The sequence below is a fragment of the Abramis brama genome (genome assembly GCF_963993115.1).
Source record: "Abramis brama genome assembly, chromosome: 23".
Lineage (NCBI taxonomy): Eukaryota > Metazoa > Chordata > Actinopteri > Cypriniformes > Leuciscidae > Abramis > Abramis brama.
The window spans coordinates 3666580-3680164 of record NC_139985.1 but is presented as its reverse complement, the minus strand read 5'-3'; the positions used below and the strand labels follow the sequence as shown (position 1 = coordinate 3680164).

The window sequence follows — 13585 nt, the reverse complement described above, 5'->3', positions numbered from 1 at the left end:
GTATACTATAGTTTTATCATACATTAATGTTACAATTATAATTAAATGTATTTCTATATTTATATATAGCCTATTACAGTAAATAAAATTAATATACTATACAGTGTTCTATGTTTTTATATATACATATTTATTAGTATGAATTTATACAAATATTAATACTAATATGAAAAGCCACTTTCAACTTGACTGGAATTTTTCTGTGTGCACGCGCACACACACACTCGCGCGCTCACAGTAGCAGCTGGAGTATAATCGGGGCCTTCACACATCACACATAAACTCAACAAACATGTAAGTAAAATTACACCAACATCACTCGCACGAGCTCAATGATTCCATATACAGTACCTAATATTATATGGTTATATCGTGTTTTACATGTTCATGAATATCAGTCTTTCTGGCTGTGTTTGGAAAGTGTGTGTCGTGCTAATGGGTGTGAATGCTGCTAAATCAACAGGTTAGCGTAGCAGATTAGCTTACTGACTTTTTACTTTTACTTTTTTTTTACTCTCGGAGTTTAATTTAAGTCGCTTTTTAGTTGAAATCGGCGCAAATAACGCCAATAGTGAACTTTATTGTCAATTAAAGAGTTTTAGACCGTATATATTTGTATATCCGCTAAAGTTACATCATGCTAACGGCTAACCGCTTTTTTCTGACAACAAAGTTTGTGAAAACACACGTTTTACCATTATAATATCATATATGATTTGTCTTTGTTGTTTAAATTACATAATTGTATTGTCTTTTGACTTTTTAAATGCGGATGCTTATCAAAGTTGCGGCGCAAATCTGGAGATTTAATATAAAACGATTAATAAAATAGCAGCTAAGCATAGGCTAGTTGAATTTGCCTCACCAAATATGATTTCACATAATTTCAACAGCCTGACTGCAGTTCAGTTAATATGCTTTGATTGAATGTTGTAGATTGATATTTTTGGTGACGTACTATAAACAGTGCATGATCAACTTTATATAACTTACGTGTATATTATTTGTGATAAATATATTATTTATTTAAATATATATTTTAACCTCTTGGTTGATTCAGGATTTTACCTGAGAATAATTTCCTTCCCACATAATTTAAAAATTCTTGTTTTGCTCCAATGAACTTTATAAAACATTATATGACTTTTAACAGATCATTAGTAAATGTACAATAAATTAATCAGAAATTAAACTTTTTTAATGTTATGATCATATTAAATGCACTTTAAGTATTGGTTTGTTATGCTTTATGATGTTGTTTATCGATTTATTAAAGAACAGTTATGAAGTATTCACCTTTTATTGCTTTATTGTACTGTGAGGATGTGTGTGTGACTTAATTTGAAGTCTGTGTCAGATTAGCTCTCAATACTCACCAGTTTCCTGGATGTTATTATTGACATGATTATGTTTAATGCTAGGCATAGTTTACAGTTTTAGACAGAACTTTAGAATAAATGTAATAGAATTGGAATAGTTTTCCAATTGGAAAATCAAGTTTGAGAACAGAAAATTAAACAGTTGTGTTTAATTACTTGTAAGTTTTATAGCATCAGCACAAATTATATCTCTATAAATAGCAGGGGTGTGTATGATACATATATGGATTGATGCATCAATCAAATAAATAATGATATGATGTATCTAGGGCTGCATGATATTGAAGAAAAATGCAATATAGGTCTGCAGTAACTTGTTAAATAATGTGATATTCGATATGTGATGCAATAAAAGTGTGTAAAATACATTTGAATTATATTTAAAAACTGAAAATGATATAACCAATATATGTTTCACATTCTTTCTGGGTAAAGAAAGCATCACTACAACTTCTGAAAGTGAACAGCAGTTTTAGCACTAGCCTACATAAAGTAATGTCACAAATCTAAAAGTCATTTTAACATCAATGTAAACGAACAACAACAAAAAACTATTTAAATACCAAAAACACTTTGCTCAACTTGGTAATATATAGTTATATCAACCTGAAGACTTAACATCAATAAACATCAAATAATGTGTTCTTCAGAATCATTTATTATTCTATATTATTTAACAAAAAAAATTGTTCTGGATGTCCCAGTTGGATAACAGGAATTGCACTTTTCAGAAATTTCATAATATTTTTTGGTTTGAATCTGTGAGTTGATAGAAATGTAGCCGGTTTTTAATATTAATTGCAGGCTCATGAATCTCATCAAATCGTAATTGTATCGCAGCATGTTTTGAGTTGTCGCAAATATCATATTTGATTGATGTCAGGTTGTATTGTGATGAAACATCTGATTTACACACCTCTAATAAGTCAGCATTTAGAAAGCGCCATGTGTTTCTTACACTGGAGGATCTCTGCAGTGAGAGTTCTGCCAGTCACATGACCTGGAGGCTTGCGGTACCTTCCACGTCTGGGTGTGGAATGTGTGTGTTTTTCTTTGCTCTATATTGAGTCCTGATGTTTCTCTTCCAGTCGTCACTCTTTATCCGCAGCATTAGACGGCAGTTAAAGCGATGGTTCAGAGTAATTTCAACCTAGGGTCCTTTGCACCATGACCTCGAGTCAAACACCCCCCAGAAGCTTTTTTCCCCTTTAGTCATACATTATTAAAGTTAGAGCTTATTTAGAGATATCAGCCGGATGGCTTAGTGCAGGCGCTAATGGATCCAAGGTTGTATCTGGTAAATTACCCCACTAATAATGCCCAGAATGGTACCAAACTTCTACAGTAGGACAAATAGGTTCTGTACTCATAAAACGAGGCATTGGAAAGTTTGAAAGTACATCAGGAGTTTATTTAAATAACATTTGCCTGATGGCTTATGCTAACGCTAACCCGGACGTCGAGGTCACTTCCGAGATTTGGGAAAAGCCCGTAAAAGTCCTGGCAGAAAGCGATGCATTTTTTATTATTTTTTCCGAACTGTTGACAACTTAGTGTTAACTAATAATTGTTGCAAACTGGCACTACCAACAAAATATTAGTGCATTCCTGTAACTGGGCGTTGTTACACTACATCCTTATGCATCGCTTTCTGCCAGGACTTTTACGGGCTTTTCCCAAATCTCGGAAGTGACCTCGACGTCCAGGTTAGCGGTAGCATTAGCCATCAGGCAAGTGTTATTTAAATAAACTCCTGATGTACTTACAAACTTTCCAATGCCTCGTTTTATGAGTACAGAACCTACTTGTACTACTGTAGAAGTTTGGTACCATTCTGGGCATTATTAGTGGGGTAATTTACCAGATACATCCTTGGATCCATTAGCGCCTGCACTAAACCATTCGGCTGATATCTCTAAATAAGCTCTAACTTTAATAATGATCGACCAAGGGAAAAAAGCTTCTGGGGGGTGTTTGACTCAAGGTCATGGTGCAAAGGACCCTAGGTTGAAATTACTCCAAACCATCCCTTTAAAGCCTGGCTTGAGACCTTTCACACACACACTCAGAATTTTTTTTTTTGCAAAACTTGTACCTTTAGGTGTACAACAGCTTTGTGCCTTATTTACCCCTAAAAGTTCATAGTAGTATTTTAAGGGAACATATCACTACTCTTAAGATACTGAAATGCACCATTTAGAAGTTGACAGGTTAAAGAACAGTTGTGAGGAGCTGTTGTACCCCTAAAGTACCCCATTTCTCCTGACAGCGCATGACTGTGTTCTGTGTAGAGATTCAGAGTTTACCTTTACAAATAAACTCTGTTTCAACTTTGACACCAGATTAAACGTCAATGAGCAAAAATGACTCGGTTAATTGTGAGAAATTATGATTAGAGATTTGGATTTCTAATGCAATGATGTTCAGACATTTTTGGGACTACTGTAAATCAAAGGTTGTGGTTCATGCTGAATGTGTGTATATGTTGTTTCATTATGAACTGGTTCACAGTGTCTTTGGATGTTTACAGAGCGCTTAACTTGATTAGCGCTTTAATACACTCGTTTGAGCTTGAGTGTTTTAAACCTCCCATTTTTGTCTTTAGTCAAATGCTTCTACATATGTTCCTGTTATTTGGTTTCACACCACTTTTGATTTATGAACTCGCCTGTCATCCTCTTGTAAAATCCTCTGTATGGTGTGTTATCCTGAAAACAGGACTTTAAGTTTACGTGTGTAGTTTTAACAGTTCTCCGGTTGAATCGAGCTCCAGTAATGTCGTCTATCAGCCCCTAGGTGGCAGTAGAGTATCACATGCTGTTTGTCACACTAGATTTCTGTTAGAATGACATAACAGGACCTTTATGTGCTTATTAACAGATGCTTTACGCAGCTCACATCACATTAGCGGCAGTAATGAATACGTTATGCTAAGCTTTTTTCACTTAAAAAAATTGATACGGACTGCTCAAGTACGTTTTCCATTTGTTTGCCTGGACTTTTCCAGCTGTCCTGACAAAGGTTTTTGTTTAATGTAATGTAAGAGTCTCTCTCTCTCTCTCTCTCTCTCTCTCTCTCTCTCTCTCTCTCTCTCTCTCTCTCTCTCTCTCTGTCAATCTTTCTCTCTCTGTCTCTCTCTCTCTCTCTCTCTCTCTCTCTCTCTCTCTCTCTGTCAATCTTTCTCTCTCTGTCTCTCTCTCTCTCTCTCTATGTCTGTCTCTGTCTCTCTCTCTCTCTCTCTCTCTCTCTCTCTGTCTCTGTCTCTCTCTCTGTCTCTCTCTCTCTCTCTCTGTCTCTCTCTCTCTCTCTGTCTCTCTCTCTCTGTCTCTCTCTCTCTCTGTCTCTCTCTGTCATAGGTCCGCCCCGGGTGCAGATGGCTCTGGTTCTGCTGGGAGTAACCGCAGGCTTCAGCAGACACAGGCACAGGTGGATGAGGTAAGAGGACACACCTGACACCGTCTCCTAGTGTTCCTCATGGACAGCTAGAAATAGTCCACTTCATTTCCTCGATCTTCTCAGGGATGGTTCCTTTGTGATGTGAACAGTTACACAATTTCAGGACAACTAATGACAATGAGTAAAAAGTACAATGAATATTTAATTGTACCTTGAAACTCCACCCTGTCAGACATGACTACAATATTACAATTATATAAAATGCGAGTTTGTACTCTTCTGTTTTTAGGCGCCACCATTGAATACATTTTGTAATGACACAAACTGTTTCGCCTGCTGCTAAATTCAAAATTTTGCCAGAAACTCTTAAACGTATACATTTACTCACTATACGACTATGTAAGACAAAATAATTGCGAAATCACTGAGACCAATGAAACCTGAAGAAAATGTGAGGGCAGACACCTAATCAGACATGCGCATTGACAGCTTTTCTTTCATCAATCTATTTAATCAAATGTTTTTTCAAGTGCATATCTTTAGTTGTGTTCCAAGTGCACTTACGCAACATGTACTCAATCGTGTGTTGTATGAAATTTCTAAAGTTATTTTATCATTCAACATCGGTTTCTGATGCCCCTCCCCCTCCGCTGTGTCAGTAAATCTGCGAGAGTGCATGAAGCGTCCAACATTCCACACTTCGGTTTTTTGGGGGGTTTATTGAACTCGGGTGTGTGAACACACTACAAAACCTAACCAAAAAGTAGGATGTTAATTTCATACCCTGACTATAATCACACCACTATGCAAGGGTGAAAAATTATTTGCGTTCTTTCACAAATGTTTTGCGGTCCTTGGAGAAACAATTCCCTCGGTGCAGAGTTCCTCGGGGGAGCACAAAACTTTTTTTGCGAGCAATCATAAAAGTATTGACACTTTTTTTTCTCCTATCTCATATTTTTTCCATCACCATGTCCCTTTAGGCGCTCCGGTTTGTTCAAATTAATATGGTGTGGACTTTTTATGGTAATTTTGTTTTTACAAGAAATTAACTTTTATTCTGCAAGAATGCATTCAATTGACAGTGAAGACTTTTAAAATTTAAAAAACATTTTTTAAAATTGAAATAAATCTTCTTTTGAACTATCTATGAATCTAAGAATCCTAAAAAAAAAAAAAAAAAAGTGTTATGTTTTCCGCAAAAATATTAAGCATATACAGTACCGGTCAAAAGTTTGGAAACATTACTATTTTTTATGTTTTTGAAAGACGTGTCTTATGTCCAAGCCTGTATTTACTTGATAAAAAAAAAATCAAGTAAAAAAAAGTAATATTATGAAATATTATTGCAATTTAAAATAATGGTTTTCTATTTTAATATACTTTAAAATATAATTTATTCCTGTGATCAAAGCTGAATTTTCAGCATCATTACTCCAGTCTTCAGTGTCACATGATCCTTCAGAAATCATTCTAATACTGATTTATTATCAATGTTGGAAACAGTTGTTTTTTCAGGATTCATTAATGAATAACATTTTTAAAAGAGCAGCATTTATTCAAAATAGAAATCTTTACTATTACTTTTTTTTTTAAATCAATTTAACTCATCCTTGCTGAATAAAAGAATGTTTGGCAAAAACATAAAAAATGTTACTGACCCGAAACTTTTGAACGATAGTGGTGTATATTGTTTCAAAAGATTTCTGTTTTAAATAAACGCTGTTCTTTTTAAACTTTTTATTCATCAAAGAATCCTGAACAGGTTATAAAGAAATATTAACCAGCAACTGTTTCCAACATTGATAATAAATCTGAATAATATATTATTATATATTTCTGAAGGATCATATATAATAAGGATAAGGATAAATTATATTTTAAAGCATATTAAAATAGAAAACCATTGTTTTAAATTGTAATATTTCACAATAAAATAAATCTGTATTTTTGATCAAATAAATGCAAGCTTGTTTACTTTTTCTTTTGACTGGTGCTGTGTTTATATGTATATACGTGTGTGTGTGTGTGAGTGTGTATATATATATATATATATACACACACATATTACAATTATATAAATATTACAATTATATATATATATACAGAAGGTGCTACTTTCTCTTTGACTCTGTGGATCTCTCTTTTTTCTGTGTGTCTACTCTCTGAAGAGCACGGTGTAATCCTTCAGCTGTGTTTCCACTTCTCTTCTGCTGCTCACCGCAGTCACATTCATGATTTCAGTTTGAGTAAGTTTATATCGGGACATATGCAGGTCTCCGTGCACTCAATGACTGTTGACCTCTCCCAACATACATCTTCATTCAGTCTGGGTCGAGCTCATAGGCTGCCGGCTGGTTATGTAACGCCCCGTCGTCACTATGGTTATGTAAGAGAAACATGGATCTGCACACGCTGGTCTCTCTTCAATGGGTGGAGCTCCGTCATCCTGCAACAGGGTTTGTGGAGCACTAGAGCATACGTGAGGAGGCTGAGATGCTTGTGTGCTGTTGCCATTGACTGTTATGTAATTCTATTACAGCAGGGGGTTTTTATGCTTTCCATTTCTTCTGCTGAAGATGCAAGAATTGTTCAAACCGAATGTGAGCAACAGGATGTCATGCTTTAGACCTTTTTATTTTTGATAAATACAGATAATAAACTCAAAACATACCTCTTACTCCATTGTGAACGGATCAAAGTGCTTTTAGTCTCAAATGATGCTGTAAAACAAACTAAATGCTGTTGATTCCAGTAGGAAAACAGATAGAAACTTATGAAGTCAAGAGTTTATATTGAGTCTTCAAACACAGTCATACGTTTAAAGTGTGTTTCATAAAGTGTGAGTATTTGACTGGAGAAAAAAAACAATAGTAGAAAAATGCCCCTCCAGACAAGATGAGTCATCGTCATTTTTCAGTAGCAGTTAATGCGGAAGTTAATATATATTAATACCAGTTAAGACTGGTTTCCCAAATGTTGGATAATCCTGAGAAAATGTTCATCTAGCCTTGACCTAGTTAGACAATTCTTGCCTCGAAGAAGATAAGTGTATTTAGTTTTCAGTCCTGATTATTTCTTTTCCTAACCAGCAACAAAACTTCTTGTCATTTCACATTGAGCTCCGCCCACAGTAAAAGTCTGAAATCATGCTCTATATGTATTAAACATCAAATATGTTTTTGTATCCTGCACTTTCAGTGTGGACAGACAAATGTCACTGGAAACTTCCCATTCTGTCAGGTTAAGACAGTCTGTTTTTTTTAGAGCCCGACCGATAAAGGATTTTTAAGGCCGATACCGATACAAATATTTGGTGATTTAAAAATCCGATATTCCGATATATCGGCCGATATATATTTTTTTTAAAATCCAGAAACGCGTAACAAAACATGAACAGATTTTCCCTAACATTAGTTATTTGTAGTTATTTAAGGGTCCTCAGCCTTACTAAAATAATATGATAATGCAGTTTAAAAATAAACTTTTTTTTTTATTATTAACTTTATTGTCACAACAGAACAGAATATATTAAAGTTCTGATAAATATAATGTATATTAAAAATACAAACTTAAGATATGAAACTTAAAGTCCTTTGAACAAAAAAACAACAACTATTATTATTAATATTGACAGTAATAATTTAAAAAAAATCAATGATGATGATATTATTATCATCATCATTTGTATGTATTATTATTAAACAAGACAAAGGTCACTCCTAATTCTATCCATCTATTCCATCAAGCTACAACAAACCATTTTCAATCATCTTTTGCTGCCTGCCTTCTAAAATCTACTACTTAGTGATGCACTAAATACATTATGTGACTCGTTAATGCTGCGGCTAAACAAAGTCAGCAACGCACACTTGGATTTCACACACGTGTAAAAGAAAAGCTAACTTTTATGCACAGGCTATGTTTGATACTTTTTCTCTATGTCTAAATGTTCACTCCTCGCGCGCCTAACTTAAGTTTTACAATGCAGGGACTGGAACTACAGATATGCTAGTTATAAATACAGTAATCATTACTTTATTTAGGCAGAATAAGTTCGTTGTGATTTCCAAGCTCATTGATGTTAGCAGTCTTCCTTGTAGAGTGCCCTCTGGTGGACAAACTATGCAGCACCAACACTCATAACATGGTTGCAGGGTGTTTCGTCCACTTTTATTTTATTTTTTAAATATTCATTTATCGGCCATTATAAATGCCGATACCGATAGTTTGGAAAATGCCTAATATCGGCCGATAATATCGGCCCGCCGATATATCGGTCGGGCTCTAGTTTTTTTCAGTGCCGTTAGTGTGAAACGCTGATCATCGAAGTACATCTCCTGTTGCATGCCTGGTTTTAAGAAGTCTTGCATCATTAAATCGATTAATAAACTTCCCCTGGTGTTCGGACAGCTGTGTGTTTACACACATGGCAAGATTCCTTGACCTTTTCCAGCCATTAGCATCACTTTTGCAGAGTTCATCCTCTTTTAACAGCAGTCTCCCCCCTCCAGGTGGTGGACATCATGAGGGTGAATGTCGATAAGGTCCTGGAGCGAGACCAGAAGCTCTCTGACCTGGACGATCGGGCCGATGCCCTGCAGGCCGGTGCTTCCCAGTTTGAGACCAGCGCCGCCAAACTCAAGAGGAAGTACTGGTGGAAGAACGTCAAGGTAAAACAAGGAGACATACGAGTTCAGCACTCATATCATACACTCATTTAGTTTAAATACGTTTTATAATAGATATTAAGGCTTTAGAGATGATTGGAAGTTTTGTTCTTCATGCAGCTGTAATGTACCCTGGAAATCCAGAGTTCTCGCGAGAGCACAAGTTGAATCTGCTCAGCGAGTTTACTCTGGTGTCGAGTAATGATGCTCATTAAATATGCCCTTGTATCCGAGCTGCACCAATCACATCGGGTTATCTGATATAGGCGGGCCAGAGGCGAGCTAAACAGAAGACGACAGCGCTGTGACGTCGAAGTCATTAGTAAACATTGCAAGATGGCTATGGATGAACACCAGTTGTTTGAAACGGCTTTGGCCGCTACAATGAACGAGTTAGACTTGGCTTTTTATCTAAAAGAGGAACAGAAGACGCCGCTCAAATCGTTCCTTTGCAAGAAGGACGTTTTTTCTGATTTGCCGACCGGATACGCCAAGAGTCTAATCTACCAGTTAGCTCTGCTGGTAGCTAAGCGTATGGGGCTTGTTGTGATTGGTCGTAGTGTTATCCAATTGCGTGCAGTGAGATTTTCAAATGCATGCCTGGTGCCGCCCCTCGAGCTGGCTGATTTTCATTAATCGATGCCAGACCATTCATCTTTCAGATTTAGGTCTGGATTGCCAGGCTAGCTGTAATGGGTAAATATCAGTAATAATTAATAATTAAAAAAATAATAAATACATGTATAATTATTAACAAATACATATATTTAAATTAGGGCTGTCAATCGATTAAAAAATTTAATCTAATTAATTACATACTCTGTGATTAATTAATCTAAATTAATCGCATACATCTTTTTTGCTGTGAAAGTATTAAATATTTCAATTCAAATGAATCAATGAATAATCAGCATTAGTGACATTAAAGTTCAAAAACTCTTTTATTATTATTAAATAAAAGGTTTGAAGATGACGTTGACTTGCTAGAGTTGGTATCACGGGACGTGCTAGGTCGTACCTCGGATTAACGTTAACTCCTGGATGCTTTGCATTGATGTGGTACGTTCAAATGGGAGAACTCTGGTGATATGCAAATTCCTTGCCTCAGACATTGCAGACGACTTTATTTTGATCAACACTTCCATCAGGCCGTTTTTTATAAGTAAATGTTCCAATCAATGATCCAATAAAGATGAAAAACCGCACTCTCTAGTTATATCTCATATATTTATTTATACCATGTCCACACAGACGCGTTTCAGCCTAAGCCATAATCAGTGTGATCCAGGCAACGCCAGCGCGTTCTCGTCTCCCTCCTTCATTTTACAGTCGAATGGTGGCTAGAACGGCTCCAGGTTCAAAGGTCAATACGGAATGGATTAATCTGGGTTTTTTTTTTTTTTTTGACAGCCCTACTTTAAATATAATACATAATTATTCAAAATAATATAGTCAGAGAATTACTTTTCCTGTTTTCCATAAGCTCAAAATACTCATACTCAAAAACAGAGAAACTAATATGCAGCCGGTGGTTAAAATACAGTGAGATTTATTTTTGTTTTTCCAAAACGTCATTACATTTAAAGTTAAAAAATATAGGAAATATAAAGACATACAGTATTTTTTTTAAATGGAAAAAAAAAAATATATATATATATATATATATATATGCACACAATATTAAAGAGTTGAGATTAAACTAAATATTAAAGAGTTGAGGTAGCAAATAATATATTAAATAAATGGATAAGTGATCTGGAAGCACCATCATAGGCACCAAATGACAATGTATACTTGTTTGTTGATTTTGCAGATGTGGGCCATTTTGATAGCCGTGATTGTGATCATCATTATCGTCATTATTAGTGAGTATCACAGTATTTACAGGCTCTTTCACTCCAGGGGCAGCAATTGTACAAAATGATAAACGTCCCTGTGAGTTAAGTGTTCTTTAAACAATTTATGTGCTAATTAAATGTGTCGTAAACAAAGTATACTACATCCATTTTAATCTCTGCTCTTTCCCCCCCCCCTCTTTTAGTCTGGACGCAGTCATAATGATGCAATACAGAGATGAATACTGGTTATGAATTGAGGAAAAGAGTAGGATATGAAGGAGTATCAACTTCAGAAAGAAAAGAGAAAGAATGAATGAACGAACGAGTGCTCTTCCAATGAGTTCTAACCTGCTGATTTTCAAAAGCATATATTGTAAACTATCCTCAATGGGTTTTTTCTTCTTTTTTTTTAGGTTTTGTTTTTAATTGAATAGGATTCGAATAAGTTCCAAAATGCCTAATGATTTCCAAATACATCTAACACACACTCTTCTGTGCAAACCACAGGACAAGGACTGACTCTAGATAGTGTACAAGTTACAACATGATCCAAAACCACAAAAAGTCCTACTTGTATGTTAATATGAGAAACATTTCACTATCATTTGGAGGCCAAAACATGTTGACCAAAAACCAGGCCAAACTTGTTGTGAAAGCCATTTGCCAACATCTCAAGTCATTGATGAATCCCCTCATGGACTCTTTTAGCGAACGGCTGTAACCAGACACTCTAGTTTTGGCCGTGTCAGAGTTTTTCAGTGCCAATAAGACACACGAGCCTTTCCTGAACAACCACAGACGTGCCATCAGTGCCTGTAGCCAAACTCCACTGCCATCCTGTAACGACCGAGAACTTTACTCTGATTTCACTCAGAATATCTGCACAAAAAATGCTATAATATATACAAGTTTGAAATATTCTTGAAAGATTAAATTCACTAATAATTTTACTGCATCAGTTGTATCACCTTGTGTAGAAATAGTTTGCTTGGAAATATGTTTGCTTAATCAGATTTCAGTAGTATTGATTTTTGGTGTGTTCTTCACCTCTTGCTCACGGTGCCAAAACATTTTATGTTTGTTTATCTGAGCTTTTTTTTTTTGTATGCATTTCTTTGTTTGTCTCACGTGTATAAATTGTAAACAAGTGCAATTCTATGCTGTGGCCTTACTAACTTAAGTGTATTGAATTGCCCAAGTTGGCTCAATAAAATGGATTTAACATCCTTTAGTTCTCACCGGAAGCCTTAATTCAGTAAGTCAGCATGAAGCTTGCTTTTTATTGCTGTTACTCAAGGGTTGCATGGATCAGATTGCTTTAGATGATGCTACAAATCACTTTTTATTTCAAACACCGTATTCAAACGTGTTCATTATGGCAAGCCATTTTAACTCTTATTCATTTCCAGGATATGAATTGTTGATATCAAGAATTACATTTTTGATATCAACAATTTAATTGTTCATATCTGTAATTGTATTTTCACTAGTTAAATGTCACCATAGGCTGCCATTCAAAATCAATTGTTGATATCAAGAATTGATTTCTTACTAGTAGAAATATAACTTTTGATATCAATAATTACATTGTAACTAGTAAAAATGCGAATTACTGATATCAAGAATTCAATTGTCACTAGCTGAAATGTCTATTCTTTATCAACAATTGAATTGCTACTAGTAAAATTTTTCATTTTTGATATCTGAATGTATTTCTGATATCAATATTATTTCAGATATCTAAAATGGCTTTGTTACTAGTAACAATCACATTCATGATATCAGAAATTAACATTGTCACTAGTGAAAATTGAATTATTGATATCAAAAATAAAGGTTTTTACTAGTAAGAATTGTATTTCTGATATGTGAAATTGGAATTTCAACAAGTAAGAAATCAATTCTTGATATCAACATCAAGAATTATAGTTTTTACTAGTTGAAATTAAATTGTTGATATCAAGAATTAGCATTGTTACTATTGGAAATGTAATTTCTGATATCAAAAATTGCCATTGTTATAGTAGAAATCTAATTCCTGATATCAATAACTATAATTTTAACTAGTAAGAATTGAATCGTTGATATCAAGAATTAGTATCCTGGAAATGAATAAAAGTTAAAACGGCTTGCCATAGTTTATCGAGGAAAAGAGATGTACTGTGCACGTCTGCATTTGTGCTGGTTAAATCCAGTTTGCAGTCTTCATTCAAGACGAAGGTGCACATTATGTAACGTTACCTGTGGAATAGCATTCATCTCTCAAGACAACAATAGTGTGAGGGCTTTCTACAGAAGGCTG

At 35.0% G+C, this 13585-nt stretch overlaps 1 protein-coding gene across 1 annotated transcript; it reads left to right on the top strand.

Annotated features, from left to right (window-relative positions):
- Positions 1-204: 204 nt before the first annotated feature.
- On the top strand, positions 205-12509 carry vamp3 (vesicle-associated membrane protein 3 (cellubrevin)). Its single transcript, XM_084101854.1, has 5 exons — positions 205-294; positions 4736-4814; positions 9290-9448; positions 11259-11310; positions 11487-12509. Coding segments are annotated over exons 1-5 (309 nt in total). The 5' UTR covers positions 205-292; the 3' UTR covers positions 11504-12509.
- The last annotated feature ends 1076 nt before the right edge of the window (positions 12510-13585 follow it).